Here is a 19453-nt window from a genome sequence, read left to right as displayed (position 1 = left end):
GTAAACAAGATATTTTGTTTTTTTGTCACTTTGTCATTATGGGGTATTGTGTATAGATTGAAGAGTAACATTTTTTGTTTCATCCATTTTAAAATCAGGCTGTAACGTAACAAAATGTGGAAAAAGTCAAGGGGTCTGAATACTTTCTGAACGCATTGTATCTGCACTAAAGCTGGGCGACGTTTGTGCAGTGTTCTCATGTAGCCTACACCTGTAGGGATATTAGTTCTGGGATTTGTCTCCCGGGAAATATCTAACAGGGGACATAAGGAGAGAGAAGACGAGAGACAACTAGCCAGTTATAGAATATTGTGTTGTAGTACAGCTGAGCTGACTGAAGACAGCGCATGGGCATTCAACTCGCAGTAGTTGATATCGTTTCCACAACAACATTAATTTACATGATGTGATGAACCGTTGAAACTAAGTTGCAAGCTTCTTTCGTAGCAAGGTGTTGTAGAAGGAATGTCTTATGAAACACATTCCAGACACTAGCTCTTGCTATCTTGCCATGACTGTGTTGACAGAGACATACCCGGTAGATAGAATAGCTTCCTGCAGCTATCACCAAGCTTTGCTAGCTAGCTGCTGTCAGCTTGGCTAAACACAAGGTCAGAACAGCCTTTAGCCTACACATAGAACTGAATTAGCTGACCATCTTGAGATGGTGAAGTCCTCAACTTCAAAACTTTGTTCTCTCCATAGCAAAGTTAACTTGGCTAACCTCGCTGTATTCACTACTGTTGTGACTGAATGGCAAAGACACACCCAATAAACACCCACATCAAACCACAACCACATGATAACTCTCGTTTGCCCTCAGTCATGGCTGGTAGGATTTGTTTATGAGCATAGATGAAAAATGTATCCAAATCAGGAAGTGCAGTCACCCTGTAAGAAGGTTCCTAGCATGTGTGGAGCCAGACAACTAAACATAAATTGAGGCAGGTGGAGGGAGGAAAGTCTGGCCGTGGTGTTGTGCTTTGAGTTGGAGGTTCTCCCCGATAGTGTAATTCTAGGATATGAGTTATATGGTTAGAGTATTTGTGCCTAAAGTTTTGCAGTGTTCTCGCTGCCAGAAGTTGATGAGGCATTACTCTAGTATGGACTTCTACCACAGTTTACACAGCTCAGTCAGCAGTACCAAGAAGTGTAAACCCAGAATAGAGGGACTGAGTGAATGTGGTCTGTACACGGTAGAGGAGGGTCATTGTATTAGAAAAGGCGCTGTAGAAGTACAGATTACCTGCCTTAGTCTTCCAGAGTAAGAGTGTGCCTGGATCACGAGGCCCTGATACTTCAACTTCACAATTTGTGTGTCTGGAATGATAACTACACCAATAGCTATCACTAGAGTACTCTAAACTCCAGAACTTGACATAGTAACCTAATCTAGAATCTACATCGCCTACTGTTCTACTGATGAGAGGCCTGTAATTTTCATCAAAGGTACACTTCAACTATGACAGACAAAATGAGAGAAAAAAAAATCCAGAAAATCACAATGTAGGATTTTTAATGAAATTATTTGCAAATTATGGTGGAAAATAAGTATTTAGTCCATAAAAGTTTCTCAACACTTTGTTATATACCCTTTGTTGACAATGACAGAGGCCAAACGTTTTCTGTAAGTCTTCACAAGGTTTTCACACACTGTTGCTGGTATTTTGGCCCATTCCTCCATGCAGATCTCCTCTAGAGCAGTGATGTTTTGGGGCTGTTGCTGGGCAACACGGACATTCAATTCCCTCCAAAGATGTTCTATAGGTTGAGATCTGGAGACTGGCTAGGCCACTCCGGGACCTTGAAATGCTTCTTACGAAGCCACTCCTTCGTTGCCCGGGCGGTGTGTTTGGGATCATTGTCATGCTGAAAGATCCAGCCACGTTTCATCTTCAATGCCCTTGCTGATGGAAGGAGGTTTTCACTCAAAATCTCATGATACATGGCCCCATTCATTCTTTCCTTTACACGGATCAGTCATCCTGGTCCCTTTGCAGAAAAACAGCCCCAAAGCATGATGTTTCCAACCCCATGCTTCACAGTAGGTATGGTGTTCTTTGGATGCAACTCAGCATTCTTTGTCCTCCAAACACGACGAGTTGAGTTTTTACCAAAAAGTTATATTTTGGTTTCATCTGACCATATGACATTCTCCCAATCTTCTTCTGGGTCATCCAAATGCTCTCTAGCAAACTTCAGACGGGCCTGGACATGTACTGGCTTAAGCAGGGGGACACGTCTGGCACTGCAGGATTGGAGTCCCTGGCGGCGTAGTGTGTTACTGATGGTAGGCTTTGTTACTTTGGTCCCAGCTCTCTGCAGGTCATTCACTAGGTCCCCCCGTGTGGTAACTGGGATTTTTGCTCACCGTTCTTGTGATCATTTTGACCACACGGGGTGAGATCTTGCGTGGCGCCCCAGATCGAGGGAGATTATCAGTGGTCTTGTGTCTTCAAATAGTCAATTCACATTGTAGTCAAATCACAGTGTAAAAGCAAGTGAGACATTTCCTGGTGTTTAGTGGTGGAAAACTGAGCACTTCGTGTAGAACATGTCAACCCTGTTACCCATAGATAGACAGGCTAGAAATATTTCAATTGTTTATATATTTTTTTGTGAAGCTTATATTCAATTGCCCTTCCCTGTTGCACACAACAACATTCCATCCCCCCTGTCACAAGGGGATTCATGGCTGATTTAAGATGTCGTCAACCCTGTTACGGTCAACCCTGTTACGGTCAACCCTGTTACGGTCAACCCTGTTACGGTCAACCCTGTTACGGTCAACCCTGTTACTTTATTTGTCCCTCTTTTTCTCTCTCTTCCTCCAACCCAACAAAATTCACAAAGAAATATGTGTTATAGATCTGTCATGCTCATTGAAAGCAAGTCCAAGAAGCCGTAGATCTGTTCTGTGTGTACTATTTCTATGCCCAAATGAGAAAAGGCCATAGACTCCAATCAGTTTCGTTTCCTCAGACGAGAGTGCGGGAGGGGTGGAGTTAGAGGGGAAGGAGGAAGGGATAGAAGTTGGAGGGGGAGAGAGGAAAAAGAGAGAGATGGAGACACAGAGAGGACTATGGGAGGGATCTGCCTAAGGGGTGGGTTATAGGGAAGGAGGAGAGAGAACAGATTTAAACTATTTTAAAACCTTTATAAACCCCCTAAACAGTAGCATTACTTTAATCGATTCTACACTCTAGATAGTAGATCTTAAACACTATACATCATTATCTAAAGATTTTCTAGGAAAATGAAGCAAGTTACTGAGTAGATTAGCAATGCTGTTTATTGTTTGGCAAACAGCGCCATCAAGTGGACAGTTTTTTGATCCAATCATTGTGAAAAACAAATGCACAGGAAAATGTTAAAGCATCACACACTACATGACCAAAAGCATGTGGACACCTTCCCATTGAACCTCTCATTCCAAAACCATGGGCATTAATATGGAGTCGGTCCCCCCCTTTGCTGCTATAACAGACTCCACTCTTCTGGGAAGGCTTTCCACTAAATGTTGGAAGATTGCTGCAGGGACTTGCTTCCATCAAGCCACAAGAGCATTAGTGAGGTCAAGCAGTGATGTGGGGCGATTAGGCCCGACTTGCAGTCGGCGTTCCAATTCACCCCAAAGTTGTTTGATACGGTTGAGGTCAGGGCTCTGTGCAGGCCAGTCTTCCACACCGATCTCGACAAACCATTTTTGTATGGACCTCGCTTTGCTCACAGGGGCATTGTCATGCTAAAACAGGAAAGGGCCTTCCCCAAACTGTTGCCACAAAGTTGGAAGGGCAGAATCATCTAGAATGTCATTGTATGCTGTAGCATTAAGATCTCTCTTCACCGGAACTAAGGGGCCTAGCCTGAACCATGAAAAACAGCCCCAGAACATTATTCATCCTAAACCAAACTGTACAGTTGGCACTATGCATTTGGACAGGTAGCATTCTCCTGATATCCGGCGAACACAGATTCGGACGTCGGACTGCCAGATGGGGAAGAGTGATTCATCACTCCAGAGAACGCCTTTCCACTGCCCCAGAGTCCAATAGCATCGAGCTTAACACCACTCCAGCCGGCGCTTGGCATTGCGCATGGTGATCTTAGGCTTGTCCGGCCATGGAAACGCATTTCATGCCTCTGGAAGCTGACGTTGCTTCCAGAGGCAGTTTGGAACACGGTAGGGAGTGTTGCAACTGAGGACAGTTACGCTCGTCAACATTCGGCGGTCCTGTTCTGTGAGCTTGTGTGGCCTACCACCTCGCGGCTCAGCTGTTGTTGCTCCTAGATGTTTCTTCTTCACAATAACAGCACTTACCGTTGACTGGGGAAGCTGTAGCAGAGCAGAAATTTGATGACCTGACTTGTTGGAAAGATGGCATCCTTATGACAGTGCCATGCTGAAAGTCACTGAGCTTTTCAGTAAGGCCATTCTACTGCCAATATTTGTCTATGGAGATTGCATGGCTGTGTGCTCGATTTTATTCACCTGTCAGCAATGGGTGTGGCTGAAATAGCCGAATCCACTAATTTGAAGGGGTGTCCACATACAGTGCCTTGCGAAAGTATTCGGCGCCCTTGAACTTTGCGACCTTTTGCCACATTTCAGGCTTCAAACATAAAGATATAAAACTGTATTTTTTTGTGAAGAATCAACAACAAGTGGGACACAATCATGAAGTGGAACGACATTTATTGGATATTTCAGACTAACAAATCAAAAACTGAAAAATTGGGCGTGCAAAATTATTCAGCCCCTTTACTTTCAGTGCAGCAAACTCTCTCCAGAAGTTCAGTCAGGATCTCTGAATGATCCAATGTTGACCTAAATGACTAATGATGATAAATACAATCCACCTGTGTGTAATCAAGTCTCCGTATAAATGCACCTGCACTGTGATAGTCTCAGAGGTCCGTTAAAAGCGCAGAGAGCATCATGAAGAACAAGGAACACACCAGGCAGGTCCGATATACTGTTGTGAAGAAGTTTAAAGCCGGATTTGGATACAAAAAGATTTCCCAAGCTTTAAACATCCCAAGGAGCACTGTGCAAGCGATAATATTGAAATGGAAGGATTATCAGACCACTGCAAATCTACCAAGACCTGGCCGTCCCTCTAAACTTTCAGCTCATACAAGGAGAAGACTGATCAGAGATGCAGCCAAGAGGCCCATGATCACTCTGGATGAACTGCAGAGATCTACAGCTGAGGTGGGAGACTCTGTCCATAGGACAACAATCAGTCGTATATTGCACAAATCTGGCCTTTATGGAAGAGTGGCAAGAAGAAAGCCATTTCTTAAAGATATCCATAAAAAGTGTCAGTTAAAGTTTGCCCCAAGCCACCTGGGAGACACACCAAACATGTGGAAGAAGGTGCTCTGGTCAGATGAAACCAAAATGGAACTTTTTGGCAACAATGCAAAACGTTATGTTTGGCGTAAAAGCAACACAGCTCATCACCCTAAACACACCATCCCCACTGTCAAACATGGTGGTGGCAGCATCATGGTTTGGGCCTGCTTTTCTTCAGCAGGGACAGGGAAGATGGTTCAAATTGATGGGAAGATGGATGGAGCCAAATACAGGACCATTCTGGAAGAAAACCTGATGGAGTCTGCAAAAGACCTGAGACTGGGACGGAGATTTGTCTTCCAACAAGACAATGATCCAAAACATAAAGCAAAATCTACAAGGGAATGGTTCAAAAATAAACATATCCAGGTGTTAGAATGGCCAAGTCAAAGTCCAGACCTGAATCCAATCGAGAAGCTGTGGAAAGAACTGAAAACTGCTGTTCACAAATGCTCTCCATCCAACCTCACTGAGCTCGAGCTGTTTTACAAGAAAAAAATTCAGTCTCTCGATGTGCAAAACTGATAGAGACATACCCCAAGCGACTTACAGCTGTAATCGCAGGAAAAGGTGGCGCTACAAAGTATTAACTTAAGGGGGCTGAATAATTTTGCACGCCCAATTTTTACGTTTTTGATTTGTTAAAAAAGTTTGAAATATCCAATAAATGTCGTTCCACTTCATGATTGTGTCCCACTTGTTGTTGATTCTTCACAAAAAAATACAGTTTTATATCTTTATGTTTGAAGCCTGAAATGTGACAAAAGGTCGCAAAGTTCAAGGGGGCCGAATACTTTCGCAAGGCACTGTACTTCTGCATATATAGTGTACGTAGGCCATCACCTCTACCAAGGCTTACACATCTCAGTATCGTACCAATACCGCCCAAACGCAGGATAGAGGGGCTGAGTGAATTTGTCTGGACTCTGTGGAGGAGGGTCATAGAAGGATTAATTTTGTAGGAGGACAGAGAACCTGCCTTGTGATCTTGGTAAACTACTACTCTGGGGCACAGAGGGCGGGCAGGGTAGCCTAGTGGTTAGAGCATTGGGCTAGTAACCGAAAGGTTGCAAGTTCGAATCCCCCAGCTGACAAGGTACAAATCTGTCGTTCCGCCCCTGAACAAGGCAGTTCCTAGGCCGGTATTCAAAATAAGAATTTGTTCTTAACTGACTTGCCTAGTTAACTTAAATAAAGGTTAAATAAAAAGGGCCTGAAACATTAGTCTTAATATTATGATTTATTAAAAAATAACCACTACAAGAGCTGGCACCACTAGGGCACCATAAAGTCCACGAATCCGGAGTCGTCATCTCTTCCAGTGATCTTTTTCTACGAGACTGCTATAACAGCACTAACAGCATCCAGACAGTTGTTTATGGTGAACACCACTGAAACACACCAGTAGACCAGAAGCCATCTTGTCCGACCCTTCACCTTTGACATTTGGGCCTAGGGTCACAGGCTGTCATCGTGCCCGGGGGTCCAGGTGAGGTGAGAGGGGAAGACCAGGCCCCTGTCCAAGGCGTGGCATCTCCAGCGGTCGTCGTCCCCCTCGTGGGTCAGGTACCTACAGCCCATTCTCTTCTCAAACTCCCTCAGGTCACACCACAACTGGAAGTCCTGGGGAGTTAAGGTTAGGGTTAAGATTATGGTTAAGCATTAGAAGGGTTTGGTTATGGCTAGGGTTGGTGTTGAGCCGGAATGGAGCTAGGGTTAGGGGGAAGGGGGGGTGGGGGGAGTAGAAAAGGACAAAGAGAGAGAGAGAGAAAGAAGTGTGAAATGTAGAGATGGCTTGTCAATGACTGGCCATTCATAATGGGTTACAAACTGGCTACCCTTCTCACTTGTTATAGGCTAAACCCATTACCTTACAAACTGCTCAGATGTTTTCAGTTTGTTTAAGATGTCAGAAACAAGATAATCTTTTTAATTGCGATTTATCAGGGGATGTTGCAGCACCCCTACTTCCCACTGCTATGCTTAGCACCGTTCCTACTCTTGCTAGAAAAAGACGTAGGCTACCTGCGGCACAAACCTGTCATTTCTACTAACCTGTCGGACACTGCGATTCTCAGCAGTGGCCGTCAACTTGACTTTAAGCCAATCAGAGAGCACAAACCTCCATGTGGCAGGGAGATAATGGGTGTCAAGAAAAAAATAAAAATAACCTAAGTTACACCAAGTGTAATCCTCTCCCTTTTCAGCAGAATTGTTCTAACTAAGACAATAAAGCATTGCATTATTTGTTGTGCATCTAGCTAAGGAGTGTTGGGCTTGAATAAGTGTATTTTTGTTCGGCTTGATAATGTGCACAAGCTCACTAACGTTAGCGTGCTAACTGACCAATGCATTCACAAACACTTCATATGAATCGAATGGGTTTGTAAGTGCAGCACAATGCGCAAAACACTAAATGCCTTACTAAGCTAGCTATCTAGCAAGATGAATAATAAATAATTGAATTCACTCTACACTATCCCACTCTGCCAGTTCACATTCTAGCTAACGTTAGCTTAACAGTTAGCATCGTCATTATTTCCAGTAGCACAACATACAGTTGAAGTCGGAAGTTTACATAAACTAGTTTTAATGACTCCAACCTAAGTGTTTCAACCACTCCACAAATTTCTTGTTAATTAATAAACTATAGTTTTGGCAAGTCAGTTAGGACATCTACTTTGTGCATGACACAAGTAATTTTTCCAACAATTGTTTACAGACAGATTATTTCACTTATAATTCACTATCACAATTCCGGTGGGTCAGAAGTTTACATACACTTACTTGACTGTGCCTTTAAACAGCTTGGAAAATTCAAAAAATGATGTCATGGCTTTAGAAGCTTCTGGTAGGCTAATTGACATCAGTTGAGTCAATTCGAGGTGTACCTGTGGATGTATTTCAAGGCCTACTACCTTCAAACTCAGTGCCTCCTTGCTTGACATCATGGGAAAATCAAAATAAATCGGCCAAGAATCAGCCAAGAACAAAAATTGCAGACCTCCACAAGCCTGGTTCATCCTTGGGAGCAGTTTCCAAACACCTGAAGGTACCACGTTCATCTGTACAATCAATAGTATAAAAGTATAAACACCATGGGACCACGCAGCCGTCATACCGGTCAGGTAGGAGAGGCGTTCCGTCTCCTAGAGATGAAAATACCTTGTTGCGAAAAGTGCTAATCAATCCCAGAACAGCAGCAAAGGACCTTGTGAAGATGCTGGAGGAAACAGGTACAAAAGTATCTATATCCACAGTAAAAGGAGTCTTATATCGACATAACCTGAAAGGCCGCTCAGCAAGGAAGAAGCCACTGCTCCAAAACCGCCATAAAAAAAGCCAGACTACGGTTTGCAACTGCACATGGGGACAAAGATTGTACTTTTTGGAGAAATGTCCTCAGGTCTAATGAAACAAAAACAGAACTGTTTGGCCATAATGACCATCATTATGTTTGGAGGAAAAAGTGGGAGGACAAGCCGAAGAACACCATCCCAACCGTGAAGCATGGGGGTGGCAGCATCATGTTGTGGGGGTGCTTTGCTGCAGGAGGGATTAGTGCACTTCACAAAATAGATGGCCTCATGAGGAAGGAAAATTATGTGGATATATTGAAGCAACATCTCAAGACATCAGTCAGGAACTTGAAGCTTGGTCGCAAATGGGTCTTCCAAATGGACAATGACCCCAAGCACACTTCCAAAGTTGTGGCAAAACGACTTAAGGACAACAAAGTCAAGGTATTGGAGTGGCCATAACAAAGCCCTGACCTCAATCCTATAGAAGATTTGTGGGCAGAACTGAAAAAGTGTGCGCGATCAAGGAGGCCTACAAACCTGACTCAGTTACACCCACCCTGTCAGGAGGAATGGGCCAAAATTCCCCCAACTTATTGTGGGAAGCTTGTGGAAGGCTACCTGAAACGTTTGACCCAAGTTACACAATTTAAAGGCAATGCTACCAAATACTAATTGAGTGTATGTAAACTTCTGACCCACTGGGAATGTGATGAAAGAAATAAAAGCTGAAATACATCTCTACTATTATTCTGACATTTCACATTCTTAAAATAAAGCGGTGATCCTTACTGACCTAAGATAGGGAATTTTTACTAGGACTAAATGTAAGGAATTCTGAAAAACTGAGTTTAATGGTATTTGGCTAAGGTGTATGTAAACTTCCGACTAGCTTCTCTACTGACTTAAGAGGCAGCTGCTTCACTAAAAAAAAAAAAAAATCCATTGGGATTTTATTATAATGTTGCTAGTTATCTAGTTGTGGCCATCTGGCTCATATCAACAAGGGCTTCCTACACATTATAGCTAGCTAGCAACATAATTAGCTTATCTTGCTAGTTGGCTAACATTAGCTATCTACAGCAGGGACAAGCCAAACAAGCTACTGCCACCTTGTGGTCTGGAGTATTTTGACTATCGCATTGGTGGTGTATCTGTGATATGTGAACAACAAAAAGTTACCTGCCAACAGGAGGTGCCAAGTACATCTCAACAGTCAATATCATTGGTGTGTCTGAGCCTTAAAGTGTTTCTGTTAGGAGGAGTTGAGGTCTTTTACCTGTAACCAGGGGTGTCCCAGTGCTTTTCCCACACTGAACCTACACCTTACTGCAACCTGGAGCAGGTTGTTGATAAGACTCACCGCTAGAGAGCGAGAGAGAGAGAGCGCGAGAGAGAGAGAAAGCGAGAGAGAGAGAACAACGTAATGAGAGACTGATTCTACCTCCACACAGATAAAACGTTAGCCCAGGGATAAGGAAATAAAATATTTGAATGCTGATTCATTGGTTTCTGCTCCCCACCTTAGACAAAACACTAGGGGGAATGTTACTTTTGAAACCCCTGATGTTAGCCCAGGGCAGGCGTTCTGTACAGACCTACCCTCCAGTGAGATGTTAGCCCAAGGCAGGCGGGGGTACAGACCTACCCTCCAGTGAGATGTTAGCCCAAGGCAGGTGGGGGTACAGACCTACCCTCCAGTGAGATGTTAGCCCAAGGCAGGTGGGGGTACAGACCTACCCTCCAGTGAGATGTTAGCCCAAGGCAGACAGGGGTACAGACCTACTTAATATTTTTGAAGGGAGACACTTTTGTGAAACAACCTTCCTGGGTGAGCCACCATACCCATCAGAGAAGGGGGTTGAGGAGTCATGAAGTCAAATTGATACATACAGTCACTTCCAAAATTATTGGCATCCTTGATTAAGATAAACAAAAAATAATACAAAATACTGAGCTGTATTGGTATGCTCAGAACAATTTGAAAATTTATATTATTTTTTACTAATACAATTGCCCAGAGAAAGAGATTTTCTTTAACAAGTAACAATTGTTATATCTCAAAAAAGATAGGTCTCAAAATGATTGGCACTTCTTAAGAATCTTACGAAAATAAAATCTGCATTAATTAACGTTCAACTTTAAGTTCATCTAAACTTAAATGAACTGTATTGTGGTCATCCATGGCTTCCGGTTTCACTGGGGTATAAAAATGAGGTAACACACATGTAAAATACATTTGTCACCCACCACCACGGAGAAAGGCAAAGAACTTACAAACGAAAAAGATAAATGTTTGTTGACCTTCATAAATTAGGTACAAAACAGCTAAAAGAGGAAATACAGTATACCACTTACCACTGGAACAGTGGTAAACTTGCCTGGTAAAGAACGCATGTGTATCTTTTCCCCACGCAAAGTGAGGAAGATGGTTCGGGAGGCAAAGAAAAGTCCAAGGGCCACAGTTGGAGAATTCCAGAACTTGGTGGCATCTTGGGGTCACCAAGATTCCAAAACTACAACTAGACACCCCCTCCATTCCAATAGGCTCTTCTGGAAGGGTTGCCAGAAAAAAAAGCCCTTAAGAGTAACCAACAAATGTAAACGCCTGGAGTTTGCTAAAAAAAAAAAAAAACAGCATTGGCACTTGGATTGGAACCAGGTGCATTGGTCAGATGAGACGACCATAGAGCTCTATGGCCACGCAAACCACTGGTGGATTCACCATTGAAAGTAATATGCATAAGCAGAAAATAACCTCATATCAGCTGTACAATATGGTGGGGGAATCCCTGATGATCATTACGGGACTCTTTTGCTTGCATTGGTCCTACCAGGGGAACAAACTTACCCTCTAGTGAGATGTTAGACCAGGGCAGGCGGGGGTACATGAAGGAAGCGTTGGTGATCTGTTGTCTGATGTCCTCGTCCTCGTTGAAGGGGAACGTTCCGCTCAGGCTGACGTACAGGACCACACCCACCGCCCACATGTCCAGCGAGCGGTTGTAACCATGGCTACTGATGACCTCGGGTGCCAGGTAGGCTGGTGTGCCCACCACCGACCGGCGGAACGACTTCTCACCGATGATGCGGGCAAAACCAAAGTCACACAGCTTTACCTGAGGGGAGAGGAGTCGCTGTAAAGTCTGATGGAAGGTTCTTTTACAAAGTAGAGTCTTCACAGACAAATTGAAGCACATGCACGCACACACACACACACACTGACCTGAGGGAAAGAGTCTGGGGAGGCCAGCAGTACATTCTCAGGTTTCAGGTCACAATGAGCGATGTGTTTGAAGTGCAGGTAGCGCAGGGCCTCTAGAATCTACACACACACACACACTAGTCTATGAATCAACAAAGAATTCAAAATCAACTGAATTTTACATTGACTTATACATCAAACGTATTATTAAAAAAGGCACTACTTTCCCCCTCTAGAGGCCCTATTTGAATACCGCAGACTGTTGAAGAAATAGTCCGTGTCCTTCCGCTATGTCACCAGTACCTGTGTAACCAAGAAACGTGTGGTGCGCTCTGGCAGTCGGCCCTTCTCATTGGACAGAATCATCTCCAGCATATCTCCATGGAGCTTCTCCATGACAATGAATACGTGCTCCATGGTCTCAAACATGCCCTCCAGTAGAACTATACCGAGGTGGGACAGATTCTGAAAACACACACACACACACACACACATATTGAAAGGGGGAAACTAATATGACAACGGGATGTTCATTTCAAACACCGTACCTCCCTGTAACACAAACGCAACATAAACAAACAAAATGTAGAACCGTCACCTGTAGAATTGCCTGCTCGTTCCTCAACTGTCTCTCCTGTTTGGTAGGGAAACGGGTTTTGTCGATGACCTTGACGGCCACTGGCTGACCAGACTGTCTGTGGGTGCCTGGGGACGAGAGAGAGGACTCTCAGCTAGCCAAGTAATACAATGATAATACCCTATATGTAATCTGAATAGAAGAAGCTCATTGAGCCGAACAGGTAACGGTAGAGAAAGCATTTCTTCCAGTGTAACGTCAAACTCACCTCCATACACCACTCCAAACTGTCCTGAACCCAGCACCTCATCAGTGAAGATCTGATACACTGAGCTGACATCCTGAATGACACACACACAAGCATAAAAAGGCACACAAACAAACACAAAATGCGCGCAATACACACAAACACAGTGTTTAGTTACTCATCTATCCATTTCAGACAATGAGACTCGAGAGCTCGTACTCCATATAGATCCATCAGCCACCCACCCCACACACTTACCGGGTTTTTTCCACTCTGGGGTTCATGGTCTATAACAGAAAGAGTTCTCTCTTTATTCAACGCACCAATTGTCAATCTCACCATTGTTAAAGAACATGACCATGGAACTAAGTCTAACACGCATGAGGATGATGCCAACTTTACTTTACAGTCTTTATGAAAAACAAATGTGAGAGACCATCCAGTGGCATGGCCCTCAGAGCACTCAGAGTTTGGCCAACTGACACAGGTGAGTTGTGGGGGTCACCCACAGAATGTTCAGACAGAACCCGCAATGACCTAAACTCTCTAAATACTTGGCTCTGATGTCAGTCATTGGTCTCTCTCTGAACAATACTCTAGTATCCCAGTCCAAACATGCTACTTCTCGGACTCACCTTGTCCCCGTTTGTCCACCTGCCCACTGTTCAGCACGGGCATCAGAGCCTGGCGTACGGCGGTCTCCCAGGCCTGTCCGTCCCGGCCCGCCGACACACAGTACACCAGCGTGCCCGTCACCACTTCGAAGGAGTGGGCACTGTTGCCGGGCAACAAGGGGACAGACAACTGGGCGGGGCCTCGTACCTGCAGCACCTCAGATAGAGGAATCTCCTAGAGAGGGAGGGAGGAATGAGACAGGAAGGGAGACAGGAGAGGGTGTGGAGAAGGGAAGAAAATAGATAGAAAGAGTGAGAGACAAGGGAGAAGGGAGGGATGAAGAAAAACACATTTTGTTGATGTTCTATTTGGCCACAAGCGGTCAGTACTGTAGTGTTGAGGTGACTGACAGGCCTTGGATGGTAAACGCTAGAATGATCGATGGCTCTTTCTTCCCCATTGAACCAACCTTGTAGTACTTGGTGTTGATCTCGTTCTGGTACAGAGTGATACTCTTCCAGTCCAATATCCAGTAATGACGTTTCCTCTGACAGAAACAATGAGAAAGTATGGTGTGAGTGTTTTCTCTCGGTGTGTGTGTGTGTGTGCACATGCCTGCCTGTGTGCGTATGTGTTCTCACCAGTGTGTCAGTGTTGGTGTGATGCAGTAGCCAACCCTCTCTCAGTACTCCACTGGCCTGTCTTTTAGTGTGACAGACTGACTGGACGACCCGCATTAGAGGAATATAACTACTGAAACATGGACTGAGGGAGGGAGGGACCAATAAGAGGAGGGAGGAGGGACCGATAAGGGGAGGGAGGGAAAGATGATAACTTTTTTACAATTTCAATGAGACACTCATGTACTATATACTCAAATTATTATCATCATCACCAAAACTCAAAATGGAAACATACTGAACTTTATAGCCATTAAATTTGTTTTTTATCTTACATGATTGATGGCTGATGTCCCACTTCCTTGTTCTCAGCAAATGGAACCTCGGTAGACGGCTCGTCGTCATCGTCTTCTAGTGATGTTAAACTCAAGCTCATATCCTCCTCATCATCCTCTGTGTCGTTCTTGTAGCCGAAACTGGACACTGAGTCTGAGTCACAACACTTTCTACATCAATATTAAGCTACGAAGGCACTGTTTGTGTCAATGAGAAGTAAGGCAGTTCTACTCTCTTGTCAAAGCATGTACATGGAATGTATCATTTTAAGGACAATTTCACTTTTTTTCAACCAAATCTTTATTTTTGATGTAAATGTCATAGAAGTGTCCAGACACTTTTTTTTTGTGATTTCTTTCAATTCGTTTTGAGACACTTACCCCTACAGTATTATACTTCCTCATGCTTGTTCTGCAGTTGTAGAAGCACAGAAAAACCTGACCAAAGGCTCCAAAAACACTCAAATATGTCCTTTTAGTGTCCGGACATTTACATCAAAAATAGAGTTAACTTTTCCATGAAGCACGTTCGACATGGACTCCATTGGTTAATAAGTTGAGTGGCCTGTCTTGCTCCAAGACGTCGTCTCTCACCTCCTTCCCCATTGGTGTTCCTCCTCTCTCCAGGACAGTCCGCGGGGACCAGGGAGCTCTCACAGCGACGATGGCAGTTCAGCTTACAGTCTGGGGAGAGAAAGAGAGAACGAGAGAAAGCGAGAGAGGGAGAGTGAGGTGAACTTCACTACACCAAGACGACGGACACAGAAATAACACGTGAAATCTGACCAAGCGATCGACGTATACCCTCTCCAGAAACGTACGACTAGAGAAAGCATCCTCCGCTAAAATAAATCCTGAAATCTGTCAGCTGCTCCCATATCCACACACCCTATCTGAACTATGACCCCCCCCCCCGACCCATCTCACCGGCGCATTGCAGGCCTTGGCGGAAGAGGCCTTTGAGGTGGCGGCGGCAGTGCTGGCACACGGTAGGCTTGGTGTAGCTGTGGATGTGGAAGGTGTGGGGCACCCTGGCCCTGCCCGTCTCACCATCCTTTCCCTGGCCCACCCCCAGCCACACCGGGTGATCTGTCCATGACGGGGGTCTGGACCTGGGCTTGGACATGCTGATCTAGACATAGAAGGGAAGAGAGCAGAGAGGAAGGAAGGGGTGAGGGAGAAAAATAAAAAAAAGAGAGGGAAAGGAAAGAAAAAGAGAGATTTTCAGGTCCTACTGTTGCCGTTAGAACCACCCAATATTGCCCTGTAATATAGTTATAGGTGTATCCATGTGAATACACAAAGAGTGTTGCTAACATAGAATTAGAATAGAACGTATGCAGGTCTGTGACATCAGCCATCAGCCACAAAGATGTATGTTTCTGAACACATCCTTATTCACAATTCCTTCAGGACTATCCGTAATCATGGTAGCATCCACATGAATGTAAGTGTTTAGAAACATATCCTATTCTTATTTACAAATATAAATGAATGTACCATTCATATCTATTGGGCACAAAATAATATGAAACACATCCAAAACAAACAGCAAACGCATCTAACAAGTTTGTGGAGACAAGCTTGATGTAATGTTGCATGCTAGGAATATGGGACAAAATATTTATCTTTTGACTACTTTAATAATACACAACACTTTTGGTCCCCTAAAATGAAGGGACTACGTACAAAAACTGCTGTAATTTCTAAACGGTTCACCCGATTTGGATGAAAATTCCCTCAAATTGAAGCTGACAGTCTGCACTTTAACCTCATAGTCAATGTATCATTTCAAAATCTAAATTGCAGGAGTACAGAGCCAAACCGACAAAACATTTGTCACTGTCCCAATACTTTTGACGCTCACTGTATCTCTAAGCATTCTGACCTCCTCTAGACTGCCTCCTGCAGGTGTGGAGAGGGAGTGCGTCCGGGGCCTGCCAGGGGGGAACAGGGACAGGCTGGGGCCACACACACGACGCCGTGCGCGGCTACAGTCACTAGGCAACTGCAGCGCACAGCGCTTATGGAAGTCTAACCCACAACCTACGGAGAGAGTATCAGAGAGAGAAGAGACATAATTGAGACAGAATCAGACAATTGCTGAATAGATTGAGGTACAAAGATATATACGACTAAGTATATACTGGAGTTGCTCGATGTGATTAAAGATAGGATATACAGAAAAAGTACTACTGTATCCAACACCTTACCTTCACATTTTAACCCTTGACGTATCAGTCCCCACAGCATCTCACCACAGTGGTGACAGAAGGTGGGGGTGCGATATGATTGGACAGCCAGGGTGTGTGGGCGGATCTTCATCTCCGTCACAGCAGCTGATCCTGAGTCAGATCAGAATGAGCAGATTGTCTATCACAATCTGTGATGACTGCTATGGTGTGTGTGGTCATCCACACCCCCTCCCAAAATGCAATTTTTTTCCAGAAAAACTAGGTGTAAATCTAGTAAATCCAGAACTGGCATAGTCCTTTAATGGGTCCTTTAGGACAACGGGGCAGATATTGTATGTTACCAGTGAGCTACAGTGGGCTCCAGGCCAGACTGAACTGGCAAGACTCATTAACCTAGGACGCTAATGCCTCGATAAGACGGACAGCGTTATTGCATCAATGCGGTGTAATAAATGCTGCAGTTCCAACTTTTCTTCATGATCCAAAATGTGTGTGGATGTGTGTGCAATAAAAGTTCAACATTCACCTTTTGCTACTAGTCTACGCTTACAATTTGATGCATACGTTGGATAAATCGTATGCACCACAACACAGAACACACTGCGATTGCCTGTGCAACGCTATGCTGCAAGGCAAACGCAGCGTTCCTTTGGAAATGAATGTACTTCTGGCGTGCGCCAAAAAAATATTCAATGACGCTGTCGGGTCTGATCGAGGCGTTGAACTGGTAAGTAAGTCGATTCAATACGCGGTCAAAAGTAGTGCACGATAAACGGAATAGGATGCTAGTCGGGACACAACCCCAGCCTGACCTGAGAGGATGACCTCTATGAGGTCACCGTCCAGCAGTGGATCCTGGTCTGTGAGTCTGTGGAGGAGGTGTTCTGAGCCAGGCTGGTGTCTAAACAGGAGGACCTTCTCCCCTACACCCACCACACTGCAGTCTGGAGCCTAAAATACCCAGAGATATGATCGATCAATCAATCAGTCTGGTTCTGGCTGGTTTAGCATCTGGATGTGCATCATCAAAAGCATGCAGACAGACAGGCAGACGGTGGGCGTTCAGTGAGGAGAGAGACTGGTCACGGAACAATGTGAGGGATGTCAAGCGTCATTGTCGTTAGATATTCAAATGTGATGGAAACAAGTTTGAGTGTGGGTTTATTTCCAGGCTTTCTGACCGTTTGTATGTTTGCTACCAAAAACAGGCAATGTGCAATGACCTCTGGGGGGTGGGGGATTTCCAGATTATTCACACAGACCACATACAAGGTTCACACACTAACATTTAAGTCATTTAGCAGGCGCTTCTGTCCAGAGCAATTTACAGTAAGTGCATTCATTTTAAGATTGCTAGGTGGGACAACCACATATCACAGTCACAATAAATACATTTTTCCTCAAAGTAAATATCAGCAAAGTCAGAGCTAGTAAGGAGGGATAAAGTCAAGTGCACGTGTTAGTTCACGTGGGGGGGGGGGGGGGGGGTATTTAAGGGTCAGGGTTCAGATGTTTTCGGGAAGATGGGCAGGGACTCTGCTGTCCTAACTTCAAGGGGAAGCAGGTTCAACTATCGGGGTGCCAGGACAGAGAAGAGCTTGGATTGGGCTGAGCGGGAGCTGAGAGACCAGAGGTGAGAGAACAGAGTGCTCGGTTTGGGGTGTAGGGTTTGAGCATAAACCTGAAGGTAGGGAGGGACAGTTCCTCTTTCTGCTCCGTAGGCAAGTACCATGGTCAAAGACACCTACACATGCACGCGCACACACACTTGTGTAACTAACCTTGTGGGGACACACAATTCAGTCCCATTCAAAAATCCTATTTTCCCAAACCCCTAACCTGTACTCTTACCTTAAACCTAACCATAGTTTGAGCAGGTGTGTGTGTGTTTGTGTGAGAGAGAGAGAGATGCAGGAGAAGAGGTTGTGGTTGGAAAGTAAGCTGCAGACACAGCTAAACCACACAGCAGCCCCTCTAGCTGACATAGTAACAGGGCTATCTTTCACTGAGGTGAGGTAGAGACAGACACACACACACAGAGAGAGAGAGAAAGAGAGGGAGAGACAGAGAGAGGCAGAGAAAGACATTTTAGCTACTGTGTTGCATCACACCAATAGTTAAAGGAATTGGCTAAACCATTCTAGATTGGGGGGAGGTTTACCTTGCGTTCTATGATCTCTGCCGCCAGTCTCTTGGCGTGGTGAAAGCTGAGCTGCCCTCTAGGCACCCATACCACCTCCCTGAAGAGGCCTAGCTGGAACTGGACCAAGGCAGGGCCGAGAGGTGCCTGGAGGGGCCCGGGGGCCGCGGGGTGGGAAGGTCGATCAGGGGTACCCGGGCTGGACCGGGCCACTGACATCCTGGAGAGAGAACCTATAGGTGCAGATAGAGAGAGCGCTAGAGAGGCATGACAGAAATAAGGCTTATAGGAGAGATTTAAAAGATGCATCAGGAACAGAAGTACTGATGGATCATGGAGGCAGACTAAAAAACTAACATTTATTCATATAGCAAATGTCCTACATACACTGCAACTGAATGTACTTCACAGGCACGGAGCTTGTCAAGACATGAACAAAATAACAGCGCATATTGACATACTAGATTTTCTTTCCTAATTCAAATCAGACAAACATGGCTACCGAGACACGGCACAGTACTTTTGGTGAGGTAAACCCCCTTACTTGATATTTCAGAGTCCATGCAGTCTAGTTGACACCTTCCAGGCTCGGAACGCTCCATCTTAGCAGCCCGGTCTCCTGTCCTCGTTCAAAAGACACATTGACAAATGAACAGTGGCTACTGTTCTCAACCTTTTCTTCAGAAGCACACTGGTGGATTTGATTTCCTCATGTGAGGCTGTAGGCTTATAACAGTGACAGGAAGCCACTGAGTAACACCCTCAGCCCAGAATATGAACACACACACACACGTCAACTTGATACTTACCAGAAGCCTGGTCCACCATTATCATTTATCCAATAAACGTCACACTGGTTTG

General features: G+C 44.7%; 1 protein-coding gene across 1 annotated transcript; it reads right to left on the bottom strand.

Moving 5' to 3' along the window:
* Positions 1-6584: 6584 nt before the first annotated feature.
* On the bottom strand, positions 6585-19335 carry prkd4 (protein kinase D4). The gene is made up of 19 exons (XM_021577806.3): positions 19137-19335; positions 18614-18825; positions 17265-17403; positions 16471-16602; positions 16146-16303; positions 15185-15389; positions 14852-14941; positions 14258-14411; positions 13944-14067; positions 13772-13849; positions 13323-13536; positions 12946-12974; positions 12709-12781; positions 12462-12568; positions 12167-12328; positions 11885-11983; positions 11510-11777; positions 9938-10023; positions 6585-6982 (listed from the first exon to the last, which is right to left on the bottom strand). Exons 1-19 carry the CDS (start codon positions 19192-19194, stop codon positions 6818-6820), a joined length of 2553 nt encoding a protein of 850 aa, XP_021433481.3. The 5' UTR covers positions 19195-19335; the 3' UTR covers positions 6585-6817.
* Positions 19336-19453: the final 118 nt, after the last annotated feature.

This window comes from Oncorhynchus mykiss, chromosome 21, assembly GCF_057628025.1.
Source record: "Oncorhynchus mykiss isolate SJ-2025 chromosome 21, ASM5762802v1, whole genome shotgun sequence".
NCBI classification, from domain to species: Eukaryota; Metazoa; Chordata; class Actinopteri; order Salmoniformes; family Salmonidae; genus Oncorhynchus; species Oncorhynchus mykiss.
This window is presented reverse-complemented; position numbering and strand designations above follow the sequence as displayed.

Bases quoted from the DNA above. Each gene is read 5' to 3' on its own strand.
- prkd4 (XM_021577806.3), bottom strand. From the start codon at position 19,194: ATGGAGCGTTCCGAGCCTGGAAGGTGTCAACTAGACTGCATGGACTCT. The intron at 15,390-16,145 runs GTCAGAATGCTT...TTCTATGTCTAG, and splicing joins CAGGAGGCAGTCTAGAGGAG to ATCAGCATGTCCAAGCCCAG. The intron at 12,782-12,945 runs GTAAGTGTGTGG...TGTGTCATTCAG, and splicing joins CCCAGAGTGGAAAAAACCCG to GATGTCAGCTCAGTGTATCA.